The sequence below is a fragment of the Megascapheus bottae genome, chromosome 16 (assembly GCF_031878675.1).
Source record: "Megascapheus bottae isolate mThoBot1 chromosome 16, mThoBot2.hap1, whole genome shotgun sequence".
In the NCBI taxonomy this organism is placed as follows: domain Eukaryota; kingdom Metazoa; phylum Chordata; class Mammalia; order Rodentia; family Geomyidae; genus Megascapheus; species Megascapheus bottae.
Genome location: NC_143524.1, coordinates 7603459 through 7628238, shown reverse-complemented (window position 1 = coordinate 7628238; position 24780 = coordinate 7603459). Strand labels below are relative to the sequence as shown.

Here is a 24780-nt window from a genome sequence, read left to right as displayed (position 1 = left end):
ACAGGGCTCTACTCCTGGGTACCACACACATGGAAAAAGCTGGAAGTGGTGCTGAGACTCAAGTGGTAGAGTACTCGCCTTGAGAAAACACAAGGCCAGTGCTCAGGATCTGAGTTCAAGCCCTAGGCCTGGCAAAAGAAAAAAGAAGAAGAAGAAAAGCAAGTAACTACGGGCCATCCCAGGCACACATGCGGTAAGACTAAGAAAACAATCCGACACTTTGGAATCTGATGGCACTCATTAACTTCTTGAAATTTCCAAACTGGTAATGAAATGCTACTCCGTGTGTGTGTCCTGGGACTTGAACTCAGAGCCATCACTTCACGCCCCACCTCTACAGCTTTTTGCTGGTTCACTAGGGAGAAAGTCTTCAAGCTGAGCTCCTCAGATCGCAGCCTCGGGCTGAGGTGATACCTGTGGTCTCCTACAGCTCTCCCAAGTCAAGAAACTGAGGCCCAGGAAGAAAGGCAGCAGCAGCGGGGTGTGGGGGCTGATTCCTGGGCTCAGGTTCGGAGCGGAGCCGCCTGCAGCATCCCTGACCGCCACCTTTCCTGCTTTTGAGCGCGAAAACAACGTGTTCAAACCCCCAGGCGTGAGGACTACATTTCCCATGATGCCCCGTGGCTGGAGCACTTGCCCTACACAGCCCAGCGTTAGCAGACGTCGGAAAGCAAGTCGACACTAGCTCTACAGCCCGGGTAGAACCACTGTGTGCCTCTCCTTTTCCTGCCCGAGACTTCCAGCTGCAACACCGGATCCCATTCTTCTGGAGGGAAAAACTCAGAGCCAGCATGGTGAATCTGGAGGGGGGGGAGGTGCGCAGGGCGCATGCGCCAACTCGCCCCCGGCCCCCCCCTCCCCTCTCCCGCCAAAGAGGCCGTCCGGACTCCTCGAAATCTTGCGTTGTACGCATGCGCTACGGCGCCCGCCCGCCGCAGACTCCCCAGGGAGGCCGTCCTGGCTCCGTCCAAACCTGCGCACGCGCAGACCGTCCACCAACGCCCGGGAGTTCAGGCGCGGCTCTGGTGGCGTGTTAGAGACCAGTCGCACGTGAGAAGATAGCGGTGGCCGGAGGAGGGACGGTGAGCACGCGCCGGGGTCGGGGCTGGGAGGCCACACGCAGGACGGGGAGGCGACAGCTCTCCGCAGGCAGGCCCGGAGGGGAGCCGCGAGTCGGCCTGCCAGCCTGACTGGGGAGGGAGGGAGAGAAGGAGGGAGGGAGGCGGGGGTCGGCCGTCGAAGCTAACCCGCACCCGGGGAGCCTCCTGGCTTTGCAGTCGGGGGCGCTGTCGCTAGGTGACCTAGGAGCGGGGGGCTCGGGTCGGGAGGGAGGGGCGTCGGAGCTGGGCATTGCGGATCCCCCCGTCCCCTCCCGGGCCCACCTTCCCCCGCCGTCGGCGTTCCCTGAACTCCCGAGCCGAGGCCACGTCCCACGCCGGCGACGCCGCCACCGAGCAGCCCTTGGCAGGGGACGCCGCGTTGGAAATAGCACATGTCACGCCGTGTCCCCAGGCCCGGCCCGCGGAGCCGCCCCTCCGCGCGCTCCCTGCCCCCCGAGCAGTTGCTGGGCAGCTGCTGTCGGGCTTCGCGGGGGACTGCCTCGCACCGCCAGGACGGTGACTTCATTCTCCCCCGTGGAGGCGCCTCTGTGGTCACTGAGGATCTTTCTGGCACCCAGCAGTGGTTCTCCGGTGGCCATTGTATGTGAAAAATACACAATAACTATCGGTGTTTTTTTGCCTTCGTGGCCTCTTGGCAGCCCACTAATAGACATCTAACAAGTGTTTGTTCCTCATCGGTCTGTGCTAGGGGATGGACATTCCAAGAACCTAGATGTCGAGTCGGAGAAAGGGATTCCCAGTGCAGCTGGGAGGTGGACAGATAAACAGCTAGACCGTGTTACAATGTAGTGAGTGGTGTCGCTGCACATTCATGTGCTACAACGAAACTCTGTGGATGTCTGCAAAGTGTTGTTTGCAGAAACATCTTAACTCTTTGCAACAGCTTTGAACCCAGTGCCAACTGGATTTTCCGTGTAAGGAGGCTAAACCAGATTAAGTAACAGGTATCAAGGGATAGCTTCTTGCTTGTGGCAGAATGGAGTCTGTGATGGAAGTCAAAGGTCCTTTGAACACCATGAGACACTAGAACATGGACCCAACCACCTCTGACCACTTTGCCTTGCATTCAAGGTCCTTTGCAGCAGCTGCCTGCTTAGCACTGGAAATCTCTGGGGAGCTTTTTAAACAAAAGGCCATGCTGGCATGCTAGATCTGTGGGAGAGTCTGGGTGCGGTAGACATCCTTGTTTAACAGGCTGTGCAGGGAATTCTGATGGACGGACAGAGTTGAGCAGCTTGGGATAGGTACAGCAATGAGTAGTGATGGGATAGTTGGGGCCAACAGAGGGCACCTATCAGCTGCCCTTTCTGCCCTGTAGTGATTCATAGCATGAAAGGAGAGAAAAGAGGAAGGAACATTGACAGAGGTTTGTGTGGCTGGCTCCTCCCTTCCCTTACAGAGCAAACCACAGTTGAACATATAACACCTCCTTAGCATGCCATAAGTAAAAGTTTCTCCAGCAAGCTGGCTTCTCTTACCCCAGCCTAAGCTGGGGTTACAGCTGTCTGAGTGGGAGTGACAGGTCTTGCCCAACTTTGGCTGACTGGTAGAGAATCAGCATTTGGAAGCCCAGCAGATGGATCATCTGATGTGTGGTCTCCTCAGGATTCTATAGCTTGTTGAGATTTTGGTAGGACTTCAAATTCCTGTGGGTGAAGAGCCTGTCTTACCTAGGCAGTGTGTGGGTGAGGCAGGCAAAAGGGCACGACTGAGTTCTTGGGTTCTGGAATAGAGTTCCAGTTCTGTGGTATGATATTGGGAGTAACTTGGCCTCTCTTAAGTCATCTTTTTTTTTTGGAGTAAAATGAGGAACTTGTATGAACTTAAATTATAGGTACTTCATACCTATAATCCTAGTTGTTCTGGAGACTGAGATCTGAGGATCACAGTTCAAAGCCAGCCTATGCAGGGAAAATCCAGTTAACCACTAGAAAAGTTGGAAGTGGAGCCATGGTTCAAGCAGTAGAGTGCTAGAGCCATGGTTCAAGCAGTAGAGTGCTAGCCTTGAACAACAACAACAACCAGCATGGCATCTTTCTTATTAAAAGTATTTGAAATGAGGGGCCGGGAGTTTGGCCTAGTGGTTAAAGTGCTTGCCTAGCATGCATGAAGACCCGGGTTAGATTCCTCGGTACCACATACATAGAAAAAAGTCGGAAGTGGTGCTGAGGCTCAAGTGGTAGAGCTCTAGCCTTGAGAAAGTCCAAGGACAGTGCTCAGGCCCTGAGCTCAAGCCCAGGACTGGCAAAAAATAAAATAAATAAATAAATAAATAAAAGTATTTGAAACGAACACCAGTGGCTCATCCCTGCATATCTGTTCAGATCTGAAAGTCGAGGTATGAAGCCAACGCTGGCAGGAAAGTCCATGAGGTGAGACTCTCATCCTCAGTTAACTACAGAAAAGCTGGAAGTGGAGCTGTGGCTCCAGTGACAGCCTTGAGTAAAAAAGCTCAGGGATAGCGCTCTAAGCCCCAGTGCTGGCATATATACTCACACACACACAAAAAGTATTGAAAGTACTGTAGAAGTAGCTCAATAATAGAATGCTTGTATAGCATGCTCAAATATCCCTAGCACTATAAACACACACGCGTGCGCCAACACTGCCCTAGCCAGTGGCCTTCTGAAATGTGCCAGAAACCAAATCTAGCAGGAACCTAGAGTAGACTGTTCAGAGCTAACTGGTGTAGTGACTGATTCATTTCTCATGCTGCTTTTCCTGACCTGGGCTGCTCCTCTCTTCTTCCCAGTTAAAGTCAGGCACTAGGACCCAGCACCATACCATCCTATCTCCAGGGGTGTTGGCCTCACTATGGGGAGTTTACTTCTAGGTCCTTAGTTTGGGACAGATGGCCAGTTGAGGTAGAGGCTGGCTCTGATCACCCTGACCTTTTTTGGGGGGTGGGGAAGGGAGGGAGACGATATCTGATTCCTGCAGCTGGAGGTCCTTGGATATAGGATCCAACCCAAGATAGCCACTCTTGAAGTCTGTAAGATGACCCAGATAGCTCAGGGACAGACCTGGGCTTGCTTCCTTTCTACCCTGGCAGGCAGGGACCACCTGGTTCTTTATTTGTGCCAAGAAGAATAGAAGGCTTTCCCAGCCAGAGGCTGTGGCACACAATTATGTTTGGCAACCCTGCCTGACGCTACAGGCGCGGGCTGGGGCTTTGGGTAGGCATTTCTAGGCCAGAAGGTACCTCATAGTTGTTTTTCTGTTTTTGTTGTTTTTTTCCTTCTCTTTCCCATCCTTTTTCCTCTCCTTTAACCAGATGGCTGCCAATTTTGGGCCAGTTCCCAGTGTCTTGGTAACTGCAACATAAACTCAGGTGTATTTGAAAAATACCTCTCTCTCTCTCTCTGAAAATGTTGTAGAAAGCCAGGCTACAAGGCCAGATTCAAACATCTGGCTCCTCTATCTTGGCACAAGTGGCTTTCTAAGTCGAGTTACTTAGCCTCGGATCACCAGGTCTGAATCATTGGAACTCCTGGAGCTGCAGGTGCCTTGTAGACCTTCAGAGCAGGGGATGTGTGGGGCAGTGTAGACAGTGCACTAGCGTGGTGACAAGCCAAAGGTAGACCTGCAAATATTTTTCTTGGCTGATCTTCAGCTGCAGCACCAAGTCGGTAACTTGTCAGGCCTTAGCTTGTCCATGGCATTGTGTTACAGAGGAGCTCAGAGCCCTGAACACAAAAGCGCGTAGGTGAATTTTCATCTGTAATTCACTAAGAGAAGACTGATGCATTCCAAGTTTCTTTTAGCTTATGAATAATCTCTTGGGACATTTTGTTTTTTTTTTGAGAGTCATGGGGCTTCAACTCCAGGCCTGGGCACTGTCCTTGAGTTATTTTGCTCAAGGCTAGCACTCTACTACTTTGAGCCACAGTCCCATTTCTGGTTTTCTGGTGATTAACTGGAGATGAGAGTCTCACAGACTTTCTTGCCCAGGCTGGCTTTGAACCAGGATCCTCAGTATCAGACTCCTGAGTAGCTAGAATTACAGGCGTAAGCCACTGGTGCACAGCTTGTTATTTGTTATATGACTCTCTTTCTTTCTTTCTTTCTTTCTTTCTTTCTTTCTTTCTTTCTTTCTTTCTTTCTTTCTCCTCCTCCTCCTCCTCCTCCTCCTCCTCCTCCTCCTCCTCCTCCTCCTTCTTCTTCCTCTTCTTCCTCTTCCTCTTCTTCTGCCAATCCTGGGGCTTGAACTCAGGGCCTGGGCACTGTCCTTGGACACATTTTGCTCAAGGCTAGCTCTCTGCCACTTGAGCCACAGTGTCACTTCTGGCTTTTTCTGTGTATGTGGTACCGAGAAATCAAACCTAGGGCTTTGTGCATGCTAGGCCAGCACTCTACCACTAAGCTATGCTCTTGCCCCCCTTGTGTTATGACTTAATTTTTTTATTTTTTTTTGCCAGTCCTGGGGCTTGAGCTCAGGGCCTGAGCACTCCTCCTTGGGCTTTCTCAAGACTAGAGCTCTACCACTTGATCCACAGCACCACTTCTGGCTTTTTCTATGTATGTGGTTCTGAGAAACGGAACCCAGGCCTTTTGTGCATGTTAGGAAAGCATTCTACCACAGGCTAAACTCCTGGCCTGTTGTATGACTTTCTAAGCCACTTCTAAGTCTAAAGTAAGAGATGGCATAGTAGAGTGGTTGCATGTGAAGAGGCCAAAGATGGATCCTTCCTCCATTTTTCCCCTTTGGAAAACAATAGCCAACCCTGTCTAACAGATAGTTGTGCAAGATAACCAGTTCATGGCAAGACCAGAAACATGTTAGCTCTATGTGTGTACTGGTGCGTGTGTGCACGCACCTGTGCTCCCATACCAGTATTGCAATTTGAACTCAATGCTGGGCATTATTCCTGAGCATTTTTTTTAAATTTATTTTTTATTTTTTATTTTTATTTTTATTTTTGCCAGTCCTGGCCTTGAGCTCAGGGCCTGAGCACTGTCCTTGGACTTTCTCAAGGCTAGAGCTCTACCACTTGAGCCTCAGCACCACTTCTGGCTTTTTTCTATGTATGTGGCACCGAGGAATCGAACCTGGGTCTTTGTGCATGCTAGGCAAGCACTTTAACCACTAGGCCAAACTCCCGGCCCCTCCTGAGCATTTTTGCTCAAGGATAGCTCTCTACCACAGTTCTACTGGCTTTTTGCTGGAGATAATTGGAGATCATTTTCCTGCCTGGGTCAGCTTTGAACTTTGAACCTCTAGATCTCAGTCTCCTGAGTAGCTAGGATTACATCAGCTCTCTGAGCCACCAGCACCAGCTTTTTAATTCATTATGTTTTTTTGTTAAGGCTGTTCTTCAAGCCTTTGCCTATTTGAAGCCAGGTTGTGACACAAGAAGTTGTATATTATAGATACAGCATTTTGGTTTCATCCATACTTCCTGACTCAGAGCTCCTGTAGCCCTTGCCATGTCCCAAGTCAATAGAGCAATTAGAATGCCTTTTGCTAAAAATGTTTGGCTTTTTGGCATAGCTGCCTGCAACAACTTCAGAAGCCGAAGGTAAAAGATAGAGTTGGCTTTTGTTTTCTTACTTTGTTGTTATTTATAACAAGTTCTTTCAAATGCACTGGAGTTTAAGTGTAATGAGGCCATTCTGCTGTTGAAAGATTCCTTATATAACCACAGGATGAGGGGCTATTCCCCAGAGAGGCAGAAGTGTCAGTCCTCTGGGGAGGTAGGGCAGAGGATTGAGTGAATCACCAGCAGTAGTTTGGAGGGTTGTGCCTACAGGATGAAACTTGAGGAAGAATGGGGTTTGGGGAGCTTCATGATCCTTGAACACATGGAGGCTCCTGGAGGGTAGTAGCCATGGAAACGCTTTGCCCCACCCTCCACCTTGTCCTATCTAGCTTCACATCTAGTGCTCATCATTGTAACCAAACCTGAGAAGGGAGTCTTATTGTCTACCCAGTGTGTCAGAAGCACAGATAATACAAGCGAGGACTGGCATCTGAAGTTGTTACTGGACTCAAATCTGCCTGAAGGACACTACTAGATAGAGATGCCGGACAGGAAATCAGGTTCAGCCAAAGGCTGACCCTGAGAAGATGGAGGGATGATTGTCCTTCCAGATCCATCTTAGGGGAGGGAGCTCAGTCAAGATACAGGAAAGGGACTTTACAGGGAGGGGAGGTGTGTGAGGGGCAACAGGCAATGTGTTCAGTGAGGTCTTCTCATTCAGGGTATGTGACTTTTTCTTTAGCTGACATCATATCAGCATATACATTCTATTAGTTGAACTATTATGTAGTCCCTTATGAGCTCATGCCCATAATTCTAGCTACTCAGGAGCTAAGATCTGAGGACCACAGTTCAAAGCCAGCCTGGGGAAGGAAAGTCCATGGGACTCTATCTCCAATTAACCAACCAAAAAAACCCTCCAAAAACTGGAAGTAGAGCAGTTGTTCAAAGTAGTTGAGCTCCAGCCTTGAGCAAAACAGCTGAGACAGTGCTAAGGCCCCAAGCTCATGCCCAGTAGAACCTGTGTGCTTGGGGACAGACATGATGTTTGCAGGTGGTTACATCAAGCCACCCTGGTTGAGAGCCTCTATATACTCTGCCTCTCAACAAGTATAGGATCTGGAGTTCATATCCTGGCCTTTCTTAGCCTAATCACCTTGCACAAATGCTTAACTTCAGACTCCCACTTTCTTCTTATCCGTCCCCAAGAGAGGCCAGGAAGAGAACAGGCACTTCGTGTAATGGTCCTGCAGAGCCAGTGACACAAATGTAATCCTTGTTCGAGCACTTAACCAAGCCCTTTGCTTTACTTTATTGCACAATGATAATCTTCTTAGTGTGCTATTTTAAAGGTGCTTTGTATATTTTATCTTAAGGAGATTAGAAACTTTGGGGGGGGGATGAAGCCTTAGACTCTTAAAATTCTTTTATGCCCCATGACACCTATGACATAGAGATAAGCCTTCAGGTTTATACAACTGGAATAAATTTTTATTATTTTTATTTTTGCCAATACAGGGGCTTGAACTCTTGCTTGGCTTCTTTGCTCAAGGCTGATGTACTTGAGCCACAGCACTGGCTTTTAGTGCTTACTTAAAGATCAGAGTCTCCCACACATTTCTGTCCAGGTTGGCTTTGAACTATAATCCTCAGATCTCAGCCTGTTGAGTAACTGGGATTGTGGGCGTGAGCCTCCAGCACCTAGCATGGGAAAGAAGTTTTCTTGGCTACCCCGAATCATTGAATAATGAAGCATTTTCTGCTTATTAACATGAAGTGAGAAAGAAAGCAGAAAAGGAACTTGTGAATCTGATAGTAGAACCCAGCTTCAATTGCAAGTCCCAGTTTTTCCTTAGCAAGCAGCTTGGTCTAGGAGGGCATTTGCTGAGTTTAGCTAGAGTGTTTGCTAGGCACAGGGCTGAAGGAAGATGATGGCACATCAGCCAGGAATGGCTGTCTGTCAGATCCCACCCACAGTTTCCCCTGTGCCTCTTTCCTGGCAGATCCAGTCATGGCAGGTTCCGGCAACTGTCCACCATGCAGCAAGCATCTGTTCAGAGCCATCCCGATGGTCCTCGTGGCCCTTGTCCTTCTGCACTCAGTATCATCTCAGTCCCATCGAGACTTTACCCCACCAGGCCAGCAGAAAAGAGAGGCCTCAGCTGACCTTCTGACCCAGATTGGCCGATCTCTGCGGGGGACACTGGATACCTGGCTGGGGCCTGAGACCATGCACTTGGTTTCAGAGGTAAGGACGGTTGCTCTTACTGTGGCTGGCCCTGCACATAGGGAAGACAAAAGAAAAGTCATTGCTAAGGCCACCACATCCTCTCTGTGTCATAAGCCTGGTGCCTAGAGCCCCAAATTCCACTAAAGGTGAAGACTACGGACATCTTGCTTTCCCATGTGAGAGCCTTTTAGCTCCATCTCTGTCTTCCCCTGGCTGTGGCCAAAGGCTGGAAATGAGTTGTCCTTGCGGGACTAGAGTCTGACTTTGATGGAAACCTGGCAGCCTTAAACTGGTAACACGGGGCCCTAAGTCAAGGTTTCATCTGTAGCATTCGGGTAGGGTTGGTAGAGACTTATGGCAGGATCATCTCTTCTAGCCAGTGATGTCCTGAGTATGGGGCCCATCCTTCCTGTGCGTTATGGATTGGTGGTTCTGAAGTGCTGGGGCCAGCCGGCAGCAAACCAGGGTTCGCAGATTGGGGTTCCTGAAATAGGGGGCAAGGACTAGGAAAAAATAGAAGAGAGACAGACACACCGGGTCCGGGATGTCTGCAGCCCAAGTAAAGACTGCCCCGTTTATTGTCAACTCCAGCTTATATCCCTTCTTGAAACCAGGGAACTTCCAGCTGTTACATTCATATGGTAAATCTCAGGTAATTTAAACAGAATAAGGCCATAAAACAATAAGACAATAAAGCCATGGTCTGATGCAAATCAAGGTACAATTTGATTCTACTCTGGCTCCCAACACTGAAGGGCAGATGTAATCATTTACAACATCCCACCATAGTACCACAGTGAACGCCTTTATCATTGGAGCCTCTGACTTTTATGGAGTTCTTGGCACATACTTCCAGGCTTTGCTGGGAGCTTGAGGACTCCAGGGGTGATGACTAACGGGATGGATAACCCCCCTCCTGTCACACAGAAGTGCACCCCCTATTAACTGCACAGCATCCCCGAGGAACATCCCACCTCCCACACATCCTGATTTCTAGGTTAGGAGGAAGTGGCCCTGGTCTGGAAAGTGGACGGGGAAGTAAGGTCCCTGACTTTAACCCAGGCCTATCACTGCTGGCTGAGAAACAGGTTAGACCTTCCCTGCAGGCTTCCTCTGGGCTCTGGTGACCAGACGAGGAGAAGAACAGCCTCATTTAATCCTTCCCAATTCTCTCTCCGTAGAGCCTGTCTCAGGTGATGTGGGCTGTCTCTTCCGCCATCTCTGTGGCCTGCTTTGCACTGTCTGGGATCTCCGCACAACTGCTGAATGCCTTGGGCCTGGATGGTGAGTGGCAGAGAACTGGCTTGCCTGTCCTCTCCTGTGGGTGGGAGTCTACCTTTGTTGGGAGTCTAGCTGACACTCCCCAAAAGTTCCTGGAAGTGTGATGTAAAAACAGCTTGTCTTCTCCTCCCCCCACTCCCTGGTGTCTATTTGTGTTAGGCACAGCCAAACATCTTCATAGCTCAGTGAGACAGGAAGAATTAGTCTGTTAATAAATGGAGCTGAGTCCTGTTTCTTTAATGGAAGAATGACTGTTAGTAAATGGAACTCAGTTCCATTTCTTTATCCCTGGATGCCAACTAGATGCCTAGGGCTCCACAGAGCAAGCTGAGATTCAAACCTGTGTGTAGTGTGTGTGTGTGCGCATGTGTGTGTCACATGCGTCTGCATGCACACGCCAGTAGTAGAGTTTGAACTTAGGGCCTCAAACTCTTACCTGGCATTTGCTCAAGGCTGGTATTGTACCACTTGAGCCACTTCTGGATTTTTACTGTTTAATTGGAGATCAGATTCTCATGGATTTATCTGACCAGGCTGGCTTTGAAATGTGATCCTCAGATCTCAGCCTCCTAAGTAGATAGGATTACAGGGGTGAGCCACTTGTGCCTAGCTCAAACCCACAGCTCTTGGTGCTATGGGGACTTGGAGAAAGGCTGGCCTCCCCCGCTTCTCTGGTTCTTACTCCTCTGTGCCTTCTCCACTTCTTCAGGTTGCTGACTCTCATTCTCTCTTCTAGGTGACCACCTCACCCAGGGCCTGAAGCTCAGTCCTAGCCAAGTCCAGACCTTCCTGCTGTGGGGAGCAGGGGCCCTGGTCACCTATTGGCTGTTGTCTCTGCTCCTTGGCTTGATCTTGACCTTGCTGGGGCGGATCCTGGGAGGTCTGAAGCTCGTCATCTTCCTGGCAGGCTTTGTGGCCCTGGTGAGGTCAGTGCCAGACCCTTCCACCCGGGCCTTGCTACTCCTGGCCCTGCTAACTCTCTACGCCTTGCTGAGCCGGCTCACCGGTTCCCGGGCCTCTGGGGCGCAACTGGAAGCCAAAGTGCGAGGGCTGGAGCGTCAGGTAGAGGAGCTGCGCTGGCGGCAAAGGCGAGCCAAGGCCTCCCGGAATGTGGAAGAAGAGTGACAAGGATGTCCCCAAATGCCATCACCTTCACCATACCAAAGAGCTGAGCTGTTTCTGGGCTGAACAGCCCTCCTTGCAGCCCCCTGCCCTTCCCTTGCCCTGTGTCTGAACCTTCAGTACCTTTGTCCCTGCCTTGCCCCTTGCTCGGGACTGGTCCTCCACCTGAGGCAGGCGATCTGGAGGTAGATTTCTGCCCACACTCCCCTTCCAGCCTGTCTCAGCATGGCAGGTTGGAGGGGGGTCTCTGCTCCAGCTTCTGCATCTGCTTTGGACCCCGTCACTGCCACTGCCACCGGTCTCCTGTGACTTACCCATCCCTCCTGCTGCTGCCTGGCTTCCACCCCAAACTCCACCTCACCTGCCATTTTGCTCCTCAGCTACGCCTCCAACTCCCTTTTCCTCCCAGGCCTGATCCTACCAAACCGCAGCCTCTGGAGGCCTGCCGGTCCTCCTCGTTGCCCCTCAAGGTGGGGCCTGCGTCTAGGGAAGAGGAAATGGGGATCCTGGGCAGGTAGGGTGGGGAATCAATGTACTTTAAATCTGTTGTTACAAGTGCCTTATTCTGAGCCAGCAGAGGGCTCTGCTGGCTCACTGCCATACTGTATGTGGGAAATACTGCTTTGTTCATAATAGAGCAGTCCAGTCTCTCCAAGAATCTGATTCCCCTTCAGCCAAAGCCCAAGGCAGCCGCTGCTCTGTAGGCTTGTCCTGCAGCTGGGGCTCTGAGGAAGTTTCAGACACCTTGAACGAGGTTGGAGGACTTGATGCCTTGTCTGCCTAGCTGGGAGATTACTCTCTGTCCTTGTGGGTGGCTTCAGTAGCCGCCACCAAGGAATAGTGGCTGACTTGCGCCACCCAGCAGTTGGGGAGAGCCCAAAGTGGCCCTTTTGCTGTCCATGCTCTGCAGGACACAGAGGGCTGCTAACCTCCCCCCTTCCCCCCACCCCCAGAGTGTCTGCTCACTCTTGGACTCTGGCTTTCAGGGGCCTCTTCCTCCCCTGAGGCCCCCGTGTTCTCTAGGCCAGGCTAGCTCATGATAATGAAGTTCTGACTGTTCAGGTTTGATGTGGAATCATGACTGCAGTGATATATATTTTTATCAGCGCTTGGTTGGTTTTAAATAAAGTGCACGCTATTTTATTATCATGTTCTGAATTAAAAAACGTATTTACTCAAAAGTCTGGATTGCCTTAACGTCTCCCTCTGCTGTCAGACCCCTTTCTGTGGTATAGCTGTGCCTCCTGACTTCTCCACTAGGGGCGCACTGACGCTGTGAGGAGGAAGAGGGCAGAAAAGGCACTTGGTACCATGTTACCCGTGGAGTGAAGGAAGGAGGGAAACATGCCCCATTACAGAGCTTGCAGGTCTGGCCAGCACTGCTGCTAGGGTGTGTGGGGGAAGGTACCCCTTCCCTGCTGTGCTGGACGGCTACCAGGCTGGTTCCCTGGAGGAGGCATGCCTGCCCTCTTTCCTGTGGAGGGTGGGTTTCCTGCACCTCCTTCTCACCTGGGGTCAGCTGTTTTGTGAGGGCACACATTTGCTGTTTCCCTGGGCCCGGGCCACTTGCTCTGGGCCTTTCTCAGCACCCCCTGGGGGCAGACCTCCCTCACCAGAGCCGGCCAGCCCTCATCCTTCTCCCTTGGGGCCTTTTCCTGGGTGGGGCTGGGCTTGAAACCGGAGCTGCCTGCCCCTGGAGGAGTCTTCCCCAGAGGTGGCCCTGTCAGGGCAGGCCCAGGCGGGTGTCATCTGGCCTCATTTGGCCTCTCCTTTCCTGCCCCTGCAGCTCTATTCCCACAAGTCCCAGAATTCTAGTTCGGATTCAGGTGAAATACCTCTGCAGGTGAGATGCTTGTGGGGGGAGGGGGAGAGGAGAGGCTGAAAAAGTCCGTTCCTTGTAGAACGGCCAGCAGTCTCCGAGGGGGACCTCCACGGAAGGTGCCACGTGCCTCCCGTCCGTGGCGTCCAGTCCGGGTTCAGTCTCCGGGGACGTGGCCTTCCTGACCGAGGGCCCCCGAAGCGCCTGTGGGGTTGCAGATCTGTGGGGCACTAGGACCCGGCGGGGCGGAGGGGGCAGCCTGAGTGTGCGCCGCGCTCCCTCCCACCCCAGCGCTCCCGCTCCATTGTCTGCGAGCTGCGGCCGCGGGCGGGCGGGCAGCGGCGGCGGCAGCGGCGGGGACTCCGCCGGCCGAGAGCGCGGGCGCCGGCGAGTGCGGGGGATGCGCGCTCCGACCGCCGCCACCTGAGCCGCCGGCCTGCGCTGGGAAGGCGAGGCGCCCCATGGCTGCGCGCGCGGCCCCGGCCCCCGCGGGGCTCCGAGGCCCCTGGCTCTGCCTCCTGGTGGCCCTGGTGGCCCTGGACGTCGAGAGAGGTCAGCGGGAGGGGCGGGGCGGGGCGGGGGGTAGCGGGGGAGACGTCTGCGAGCCGGGCGCCCCGGTGCTGGCACCCGACCGGAGCGTGGTGGCCGGGAGGCGCGCGCGCCGGGACCCGGGGACGTCCTGCCTCCGGGCGCCGGGCTCTGGTCGCCCGCCTCGTGGGCTCCTTCCTGACTCGTGGCTGGCCTGGCCGGGGGCGGGGGGCGGTCCTGGCTCTTCCTCACCCGCCCCCGTCCCCACTCCGGCTGCCAGAGTTCCCTCCAGCCCGGACCTCTAACCCCGCCACCCCGCTCCGGGCGCACCAGCCTCTCCGCTGCTTCTAGTCTCAGATTTGGGGAGCTGGACCTCCCCACCTTTCAGGACCCCTTAGCCAGGGTCCTGCGCGATGTGCAGCCTCCCCCCACCTTGCCCACGATCACTTTCCGAACCTGGAGTCTTCAGGGATAACCCCGTTATTGCATCTCTAGCTCTGGAGAGGTTACCTGGCACTGGGTAGGGTAAGGAAGAGATAGGGGCTCCCCTGTGCCTGGAGGTGGGGGGGGGGTGACTGGGATGGACTGGGGCGAAGGATGCCACAGAGGAGTCGGAGGTGGCCAGGCCCTCCCCACTCTCCTTCCCCGCACAGAGGGAGCTGAGCTGGTGCTGGAAGTCCGTGGGAGTTTGGTTAGTGAGCATCTTGTAATTAGGGAAGCGGTGGAGTAGGTGGTGGACTGGAGTCCAGGAGCCATCCCAGGGGGCAATAGTGATCAGGTCCTTGGGGACATCTTGTACACATGCTCCTTAATGGGAAAGGCCAGAAATGAGGCTGAAACCAAGCCCCCCTCGCCCCAGGCTGAGGGGGGAGCTGGCTCAGGCTGCTTTCAGCCACCTGCTCCCAGCCTGAGGGATCCAGGGGGAGCCCTTTATGGCCCCTTCCACAGGGATAAGGGAAGCCTTGTTACTACATCCATTATGCAACAGCATCAATCCCATTTCCAGACTTGCCGCGGCCGTCCCCTGTCCACAGGTCACTCAGTGATTCATGCCAGCTCTACAGGTGGAGGGTCATCCCAGAATATCGACCATCAACCGGTCTTTCATTGAGTAGAGCGTGGATGTTAAGTCCCTGGGAGCTTCTCCAGGGGGGGATTTCCCAGTTTGGGGGCAGTTCAGGATGAGGGGGGCAGTTCAGGATGAGCGAGGCAGGCTTTTAGGTTGGTGAATTCAGAAGCCACAAAAGCAGTGTGGAGCACCTCTGTGGTCCTACCTACTAGAGGGCCTGGGGTAGGAAGATCTTTGAACCCAGGATCTGGTGACCTTCCTGATTAACACTGTGAGACCCTGGCTCCAGAAGAGAGAGGGCGAGGAAGATCAGCAGAGGGACGGGTGGGAGGGTGAAAAATCAAGAAGGCTTTCCTTGAGGAGGCAGCATTTACTCTTTTTTTTTGGATGGGGGGTGGGAAATCCTGGGGCTTGAGCTCAGGGTCTGAGCACTGTCCTTGGGCTTTCTCAAGGCTAGAGCTCTACCACTTGAGCCTCAGCACCACTTCTGGCTTTTTTCTATATATGTGGTACCGAGGAATGGAACCCAGGTCTTCGTGCATGCTAGGCAAGCACACTACCACTAGGTCAAACTCCCAGCCGGTGCAGCATTTACTCTTGATCCAAAAAGAGGAAGGAGGTACCACCAGGTAGAAGAGGGGAAGTTCAGTCCAGGAGTGAAGGCTCCAGGGCATGCTGCTGCATTCTGAGGTGGAGAAATAGATGTGGAAGGAGAGGCAGGGTAATCTAATGGTCAGTGCCTCAGCTGGACTCCCAGCTCCATCACTCCAGTTGTGTGACTACAGGAAGGTCCCTGAACCTCATTTTATAAATCCACAAAATGGGGTTCATTGTACTAGAACCTGAGTCTCAGAGTTATGAAACCACAAGTGATATAAGTGAAATGTCTAAAGCAGAGCCTGTATGGTTATTGTTAATCATTATAATGGTTCAAACCAATGTGATCTTAGTGATCCTTTGTCCATTTGTGATTGAATAATTTATCTCCCCAGGCTTGTGGTTCTCACCAACAGGGTACATCACAGACCTCTCTGAACCCCTCCACCCCCAGCACCACTGCTGCACTTGGGTACCCACTTGGTACAGGGAAGGAGGTAGCTTGGAGGGATAATGTGGGTTGTCATGGCAATGGTGGGGTGGGGGAACATTGTCCAATCAAGTCCTGCCAAGGGCCCAGGGCCAGATAGTTGCTGCTTCTATAAAGCTCATCTCTAACCTTTTTGTAAAAACTGCAGATACTATGAGTGGAGAATCATGAACAACCCCCCTGCCCTGCCCCACCAAATGCCCTAATATTGGAGACAAGCCAGCAGTAGGTAGGAGTCAGGGAGAGACATTGAAAGCTGTGTTAGAGGGAAGAAGGTAAGGCCTGTGCAGGGTAGAGGTGATGACTGGAAAGCTGCCATCGCTTTGTTATAGGCTACCTGTGTAGGGTTCTTTATGTGTTACCTCATCTATGAAATGGGGAGGCTCCCCTACTTTCTGGGGGGATAGGATATTTACAGTACAATTCTTTCTTCACTATCTGCCACTACCATCTCTCCATCTCTACTTCTTTTCTTTTCTTTTTCTATTTTTTTTTTTTTGTGCTTGAACTCAGGGCTTTGCAGTCTCGCTTAGCCTTTCACTCAAGTCTGGGGCTCTCCCACTTGAGCAATACCTCTACTTCTGGCTTTTGGCTGGTTAATTGGAGATAAGAGTCTCATAGACTTTCCTGCCTGGGCTATCTTGGAACTTGATGCTCAGATCTCAGGCTCCTGGATAACTAAGATTACAGGCATGAGCCCTGGTGCCCAGGCATCTCCACCCTTTATTCCTCTCCAGTGAACTGTGACCAGGCCCACCAGGCCCCCATCTACCTGCCAGTGGCCCTGGAACTCCTAGATACCCCTGAACATTTTCGTGTACAGCGGGTAGGCCACTACCCACCTGCCAACTCTTCTCTGAGTTCCCGATCTGAGACCTTTCTGCTCCTGCAGCCCTGGCCCAGGGCCCAGCCTCTTCTTCGGGCCTCCTACCCACCTTTTGCCACCCAGCAGGTAAGGAGGGGCACACAGGACTCAGAACCCAAGATCCAACAGGTGTGGGGCTCAAGGGCTTTCATTAACCTCTGTTGTGTTCCTTGTTTTCCACACTGAGGGAAACTGAGGCCCATAAAGGTTCTGTCCTGCTAGGTTGGGCTTAGACGTCCCTCTTCCCAGACCTTCTCGGGCCTCCTTTCCCAGTGTGCCTCTGCTTTTGTTTGGCATTCTCATTCTTCCAGGTGGTTCCTCCCCGTGTCACTGAGCCCCACCAACGGCCGGTACCATGGGACGTGCGGGCTGTTTCAGTGGAAGCAGCTGTGACGCCAGCGGAGCCCCATGCTCGCGTCCTGTTTCACCTCAAAGGACAGGATTGGCCTCCGGGGCCTGGTAGCCTGCCCTGTGCCTGGCTGCATGCCACTCATCCTGCAGGCACTGCCCACCAAGCCTGCCGCTTCCAGGTGAGTAGGCTAGCTGTACTGCTGTGCCAGCCAGCAGTTGTCGCAAGGAGGAGAGGAAAGAAGGGGTTCAGTACTCCTGGAAACCTGGGGTTGCAAACCACCTGAATCCCTTCTGGCTTCATTCACCGTCAGTCCTGAGAAAGGATTAAATAGGGCCCGTTAAGATGTTTGGTTCATTGTGTGTGACTTTGGGCAAATAGTCTGTCTGGGACTCATTTGTAAGATGGGGTAATAACAATTCCCAACTTCTATGGGGCCGACGAAGGAATAAATGAGGTGAATATAAGAATTGCTTTTAGCAGAGCAATCACTGATATTGCTAGTGTTGCGTGAATCGTTTCTATCCCCATTCTTTGGAAGCCTGGCGTAGGAATATAATGGAGAATGCTATTTTTCAGGTTTTAGTGCTTTGAGAAGAAATCTGAGTTGTAGGCAGGGCGGTTGTGGGGACCTGATCAGAGCAAGGTGCTGGGACTTGTCTGAGACTAGCTCCAATGAGACTAGTCTGAGATGTGTTCTGAGATGGAGACTTGGTGTCTGGCCCTAACGGATCACTAGCCCGTCATGTCACTTGGGCTGCATCCCTGAACTGTTTTTGCGCACCGCTCTAGCTTGGGGTCCCTGGTATAGAGAGGGTTTCTCCCCTCACCCAGCCCTGAGCCAACTACAAACCTCATCTTCACAGCCGTCCCTGGGCGCCTGCGTGGTGGAGCTGGAGTTCCCCTCACATTGGTTTTCCCAAGGCTCCACCACACGGGCCGAGCTGGCCTACACGCTGGAGCCTGCAGCCGAGGGTCCCAGGGGCTGTGGCCCTGGTGGAGAGGAAGAGCCCGGGGAGCAGGCCCTCCCTGTGGGCAGCGTGGAGCTACATTCAGCGGACCCCCCACAGTACCAAGAGGTACCTCTGGATGATGCTGTGACCCTGCGGGCGCCTGACGTGCCAGTGCGGCCTGGCCAGCTTTTCAGTGCCACCCTCTTGCTTCGGCACAACTTCACTGCCAGCCTCCTGACCCTGAGGTGGGCACTGGGTCCCTGGGGATAAGAATGAAGCAAGATGAGTGGGGACTTAACTCAGCAAAACGTGAAACCACCATACCCTGACTAGGAACAAGGTTGTGGGATCCTGGGATGGGTGATAGGCATAGTCCAGAAGTCAGATATCTCCTGGCTACCTGGCATCTCCCTGAGAGCCAATGAGAGTCTGGCTTGTTTCAAGAAGAAGAAATAGGAGGGCCCAGAACCTGGAAAGCATGCGCCTAAAACTGCCACAGAGACTGGAATATCTCTCCAGTCCCATTCAAGGTGGTTTCACACCAAGAGGCCCCCAGAAAAGGGTAGAAGAGAGCTAGATGGAAAGGAATCAAGTGATCAAAAGGCCTGGGGGGCTCTGGTGAAAGTTTGCCATGCCATGGGATGGTTGAGCTAGTGGGGCAGAATAAGGGAAATGCCTAAAAGAAACAGTGTCTGAGTGATCGGTAACATCCGGGGTCAGCAGAGAAGCAGGACAGATGGAGAAAGATGAAGTCACAGTCTGTTTCTGTGGGAAGAATTTTTGGTAAGGGTGAAGCATAGAGTGCACGGAAAAAAATGTCTCAGCCCCAGATGTGGCTGGATCAGGGCCTGGAGAGACTCATGCCAGCCCAAGACAGCAGGGCATCGTGGTGGTCTTTAGTGGTGGAAAGGCAGTATGGTATGACCTTTGTGAGGCAAGGTGATTCTGGGAGGGATGGGAGGAGACTCACACCAGATCCCAGGAAGTCAGACAGGAGGCTGATGCGCCCTTTGGATTCCAGTCCTCCGTTCAGCCCTTCCTTTGACAACCCGAACCTATAACCCCTGCCCAGGATCAAGGTGAAGAAAGGGCTGCATGTAACAGCTGCCCGCCCAGCCCAGCCCACCCTCTGGACTGCCAAGCTGGACCGTTTCAAGGGCTCGAAACACCACACCACCCTGATCACCTGTCACCGTGCAGGGCACACAGAACCGGATTCCAGGTGGGTGGAGAAAAGAGAAGACAAGTGAGAAGATTTGGAGGCCCAAGAAAAAAACAAGAAGGCCAGGGAGCCAAGCAAGCATCCTGGGAGGTGGTTAAATGGCTCTGTAGACCATTTCCCTCCCTCACTCCCTCCCTCCAGCAAGTGGAGCTTGAACTCAGGACTGTCCCTGAGCTCCTTTGCTCAGGGCTACTGCTGTACCACTTTGAGCCACATCCAGTTTTCTGGTAATTCATTGGAGATAAGAATCTCAAAAATCCCTCCCCCTACCGCTACCCCAGGCTGTTTTGGACCAGGATCTTCAGATCTTAGCCTCCTGAGTAGCTAGGAATACAGGCTCTGTAGATCTTAAGAGAGGCCGAGACTGAGTAAGAGTCAGGATGCCTGGCTTTAGGGCTCAGCTCACTTTTACTGTGTGCACTCATAACTTGGCTCCTCTGCTTCCTCACCATTATAATGGGGAGAATTGCGAGGCCTGCGCCTGCTAGTGACAAAAAGTCCCTAGCTGCTAGCAAACACTCTGTTCCTCTCTCTTTGGGCCAGCAGTCCCCTTGAACTGTCCGAGTTCCTGTGGGTGGATTTCATGGTAGAGAATGGCACTGGCGGAGGTGTGGCCGTCACTCGACCTGTCACTTGGCAGCTGGAATACCCAGGCCAGGCCCCTGAAGCTGAGAAGGACAAAATGGTGTGGGAAATCCTAGTGTCTGAGCGGGACATAAGAGCCCTTGTGCCCCTGGCTAAGGTAAGGACTTCTGTGTGTGCCTGGCTTGCACGGGAGCCCCAGGGCCTGGTGTTGAGCGACTTCTCCATCCCCAGGCCGAGGAGCTGGTGAACACAGCACCCCTGACTGGGGTGCCTCGACGTGTCCCCGTGCGCCTTGTCACCGTGGATGCTGGGGGGGCTCTGGAGGAAGTGACGGAGCATGTGGGCTGCGAGTCAGCCAACACGCAGGTCCTGCAGGTGAGTGGCAGGCACTGGTGTCCGGGTCACATGCATTTGGGTGTGCAGTCACGCATTCACAGCTCTCCTTCTACCACAGGTCCCCAAGAGAGCAGCTTCTCGCCCCAGAACCTCAGGGCAGCACCATGACTTCAACTTTTGCCCTAACTTCTGCTCTCAGTGGTCAAGTGGGAGCCGTGTCACCCCAGCCTTGAGCACTTTCTTAGCAAATGAGCTGAGCTGGGAGGGCAACAGCATGCACGCGGCATCAGGAAATATGAGCCCCAAGGCAGCAGTGGCTCACACCTGTAATCCTAGCCACTCAGACAGCTGAGATATGAGGATCAAGGTTCAAAACCAGTCTTGGCAGAAAAGTCTGGGAGACTCTTGTCACCAAAAGGTCAAAGTAGAGCTATGGCCCCACCAGTAGAGTCCCACCCTTGAGTAAAAAAGCTAAAGAAGAATATGAGGCCCTGAATTCAAGTTCCAGTATCCACACTTTTTTTTTTTTTTTTGCCAGTCCTGGCTTGAACTCAGGGCCTGAGCACTGTCCTTGGGCTTTCTCAAGGCTAGAGCTCTACCACTTGGGCCACAGTACCACTTCCAGCTTTTTCTATGTATGTGGTAACTGAGAAATCAAACCTGGGTCTTCATGTGTGCTGGGCAGGCACTCTCCTACTAAGGAGACCTACCCTTGAGCCAAGCCCCACTTCCCATTTTCTAGAGGTTAATTGGAGATAAGAGTCTCAGGTCCTTTTGTGCCTGGGCTGGCTTTGAACCTTGATCCTCAGATCTCCGCCTCTTGAGTAGCTGGGATGACAGGCATGAGCCACCCACCGGGAAGACCTCACAACTCTTGCTTGGCTTTTTTGCTCATGGATGGCATTCACCCACACTTTCAGCTTTCATTTCATTATTTTTTTTGCCAGTTAATTGGAGATCAGATCTCAAGGATTTGTTTTCCCCTGGACTGGCTTCACACCTTGATTCTCAGATTTCAGGATTCCAGGCCTGAGTCAGGGGCCTCAGCCCTGCTTATAGCCCCTTGTGACACACGCCTGCCGCCTGTGTCTCAGCCTACCTCCTCCCTCCTGCCCTCCCGCAGGTGTCTGAGGCCTGCAATGCCGTGTTTGTGGCTGGTAAGGAGACCCGGGGCGCCAGGGGAGTGCGAGTGGACTTCTGGTGGCGCCGGCTCCGGGCCTCACTGCGCATGACCGTGTGGGCCCCGATGCTGCCCCTGCGCATTGAGCTGACCGACAGCACCCTGGAGCAGATCCGAGGCTGGAGGGTCCCTGGCCCTACTGAAGGGTAAGTGCAGGCCTGTGGGAGCTGGCAAGCCTTGGCAAAGGCCCTCTGCGACCAAGGGCACTAGGGACATAGCCGTGGACCCAGGCTAGGAGCTGAAACACTGCTAGAGGTCTGCAGCTCCTGATTCTTCCTCCTACCCTTTCCCCCTCAGGCCCCCCACCCCCACGCTCCTCACCTCATCCCCCTTTCCCATCTCACCACTTCTCCCATCCCCCCTACTTGCACACCTGTTAGACTTCCATTCTTTTTGCTTGTTGTCTTCCACCCCTTCTATAGACTCAGTCCCTGAGAAGGCAGGCTATGCTCTGAAATACAATGGGGTGAGGAGATGGAGGCTCCCTGGAATGGAGGAGAGGGGCCTGAGCCTCTGGAAGGAATCCTCCGCCACCCCAGAAGTCTTCAGAGGCCAGTAGGAAGACCTCAGTAGATTTTAGACGCTGACTGGCAGGAGACACACCATCAGAAGTGTGTGTGTGTGTGTGTGTACACAGGGGCTTGCATTTGAGTGCACACATCCACTTCCATCTTTTTTTGCTGGAGATAAGAGTCTCTCAGTTTCTCTGCTTGCCCGGGCTGACTCCCAACCTAGATCCTGAGATCCCAGCTTCCTGAGTAGCTAGGATTACAGGCCAGAGCCACTCCTGCCCTGCTGGGCGCCTCCTGACAGGAGGCTGGACAGGAGCTGGAGCCTGGGGGTGTGTCCTTCCAGTGGGCAGGGCCTGAACCCCACACCCTGGCCTCTACTCCTTCTGTGCAGGGCCTCAGAACACGAGGCTGGGGTCCCTGAGGAGGTAGAGCAGCGCTCCCGCAGCTGCCGCCTGCAGTACCAGCGTGCAGGCGTGCGCTTCCTGGCGCCCTTCGTGGCCCACCCCTTGGATGGTGGCCGCCGCCTCACTCACCTACTCGGCCCTGATTGGCTGTTGGATGTGACCCACCTCGTGGCGCCCCAGGCCCGCGTGCAGGACCCGCGGGTGGCCTCGCTGGAGGGAGGACACACCCTGGTGGGCCGGGAGCCTGGTGTCACCTCCATAGAGGTGAGCCCCACGGAGCACAGCATGCTACAGAGCAGCCTTCTTTCCCCCCAAGAGTGTAGGTGTCCCCAGAATGGTCACAGACAGGTGTGGCCAGCAGAGAGGACGGGTCCTGGGAGAGGAGGCGGGATTGGGTGAGGACAGTGGGTTGTGTAATGGGGGAGTCCTCTAGGAAAGAAGAGCTGGGGTGTCTGTTGGGGGGGTGGGAGTCAGGTCTTGCTGGTAGGAAGGAGGGGTCCCCTAGACTCAGGATTGGAGCTGAGATGTGTATATAGATGGGGTTGGGGTATGGAGGAAGGGGGCTAACGGAGATGCTGAGTGAGAGCAGGAGCCCCTTAAGATGGCACCTTGACCTGTCCAGATCCAAGCCCAACCCACCCATACCCCCACCTCCCCTCCTCCCTGCCTTCAGGTGCGATCTCCACTTTCTGGCTCCATTCTGGGGGAGCAGGCACTGGCGGTGACAGATGACAAGGTGTCTGTGCTGGAGCTCCGGGCACAACCTGTGATGGGCATCTCACTGGCCCTGAGCCGGGGCACTGCCCACCCTGGGGAGGTGACAGCCACATGCTGGGCACAGCCAGCCCTTCCCGCCCCGAAGCAGGTGATGGTGGGGGACAGGGGATGGGGAGTGGTACCCCTTTCCGTAGGGACCCATGGTAGAGGAGAACTGCAAGAGGGCCCTGGTGCCTGGAACCCTTTTACCATAGGGTTTTCAGAAGGACTATGGATTCCCCTGTGAGGTGGCTAGAGTGTGGGAGTGGAAGGCTGGTTAGATAGCTCTATCTGACGACCCCCAGGGTACAGTCAGACCCATACCCTCCCCTTCCCCCCCCAAAAGTTGAGTGGCAGACAGGTGATTGACACACGTCCCCTCTTCTCCCTGTGTTTGTCTGCCTGTGTCTCTGTCTTCTCTCTGATCTTTCCTCCGTGTGGCCTGTCTCTGTGGGAGTGAACTGTGTGTGCATGCTTTCGTGCCCTCGCGTGTCTCTTGCCTGTGTCTATGTGCCCTGCAGGAGGTGGCCCTCTCCTTATGGCTGTCCTTCTCTGACCACACCTTGGCTCCAGCCGAGCTCTATGATCGAAGTGATCTGGGCCTGACCGTCTCAGCCGAGGGGCCCACTGCTGTCCTGCCCGCCAAGGAGCAGGGTGCCCAGCTTGGGGTACTGGTGAGTGGGGCCAGTGCCGAGGGACTGCCCTTACAAGTCTCTCTGTACCCACCCGAGCCCTGCCGCCGTGGCCGCCACCGTGTGCCCCTGGCTTCAGGCACTGCCTGGCTGGGTCTCCCTCCTGCCCCCACCCCAGTCCCCGCCCTCCCATCCAGTCCTGCCTTGAGTTCACTGGCCACAGAGGCCAGCATTGGGGGCAGACGGCAGGTCGGGGGCAGTGTGGGGGTGAGAGGCAAATTTGAACAAGCAGAGGAAAAGATCAGAAAGGAGGAGACAGAGGCCAGAGAGGAGGAGGAGGAAGAAGAGGAAGAGATGGTGCCTGCCCCTCAACGTGTCACCGATCTAGAGCTGGGCATGTATGCCCTGCTGGGCATTTTCTGTCTGGCTATCCTGATTTTCCTGGTTAATGGTGTGGTCTTCGTGCTACGCTATCAGCGTAAAGAGCCCCCGGACAGCTCTGCGGACCCAACCTCGCCCCAGCCCCACAACTGGGTCTGGCTGGGCACTGACCAGGAGGAACTGAGCCGCCAGCTGGACCGGCGGCCCCCTGGCCTGCCCAAGGGGGAGGGGGGCTGCCCCTGTGAAAACGGAGCAGGAGGGGAGACCCCCACTTCAGTCTCCAACCCTCCCGGGGACCCTCCCGGGGACGCTCCCGGCTCCTCCAGCACCCTGGCCCGGAAGGAAGCTGGGGGGCGTCGGAAGCGTGTAGAGTTTGTGACATTTGCACCAGCGCCACCAACCCAGCCACCTGAGGAGCCCGTGGGGGCCCCGGCTGTGCAGTCCATCCTGGTGGCAGGTGAGGAGGACATCCGCTGGGTGTGCGAGGACATGGGCTTGAAGGACCCCGAGGACCTTCGTAACTACATGGAGAGGATCCGGGGCAGCTCCTGACCCATCCGATCCTGCATGGCTGTTCACCGGCCAGGGGCGGCAGGGGTGGGTGGGGAGGGTTCGGCTGAGCCTCCCCCAACCTGGCCCTTCATGCTCCACTTTTGGTGCTTGTTGATCCAGACCCCCTGCCTGGTCTTCTCCCAAAGCAATTCCCTTCCTATCCCCACCTCTGCCTCGCCCCGGTCATGGTCCAAGATCGTGAGGAAGAGCTTATGTCGCTTATTTATGGGAATCCACTCTATCCTAATGTCGGGTACAAAAATAAACCAAGAAGGAAGTCAACACTGCTGGGACTGTTCTGCTGCTTGTCTGTCCA

At 54.0% G+C, this 24780-nt stretch overlaps 2 protein-coding genes across 3 annotated transcripts; both read left to right on the top strand.

Moving 5' to 3' along the window:
* Positions 1-960: 960 nt before the first annotated feature.
* Tmem109 (transmembrane protein 109) lies at positions 961-11518 on the top strand. Its single transcript, XM_090347590.1, has 4 exons — positions 961-1082; positions 8605-8849; positions 10013-10115; positions 10849-11518. Exons 2-4 carry the CDS (start codon positions 8613-8615, stop codon positions 11235-11237), a joined length of 729 nt encoding a protein of 242 aa, XP_090203716.1. The 5' UTR covers positions 961-1082; positions 8605-8612; the 3' UTR covers positions 11238-11518.
* Positions 11519-13393: 1875 nt separating this feature from the next.
* On the top strand, positions 13394-24746 carry Tmem132a (transmembrane protein 132A). Of its 2 annotated transcripts, none has more exons than XM_090347587.1 (11): positions 13394-13605; positions 16475-16689; positions 16914-17132; positions 17818-18149; positions 18977-19126; positions 19673-19868; positions 19943-20086; positions 21171-21373; positions 22131-22407; positions 22817-23008; positions 23421-24746. In XM_090347587.1, exons 1-11 carry the CDS (start codon positions 13515-13517, stop codon positions 24462-24464), a joined length of 3063 nt encoding a protein of 1020 aa, XP_090203713.1. In that variant the 5' UTR covers positions 13394-13514; the 3' UTR covers positions 24465-24746. The 2 variants fall into 2 exon arrangements, with proteins under 2 accessions (XP_090203713.1, XP_090203712.1); XM_090347586.1 differs by having other exon boundaries at positions 19670-19868.
* The last annotated feature ends 34 nt before the right edge of the window (positions 24747-24780 follow it).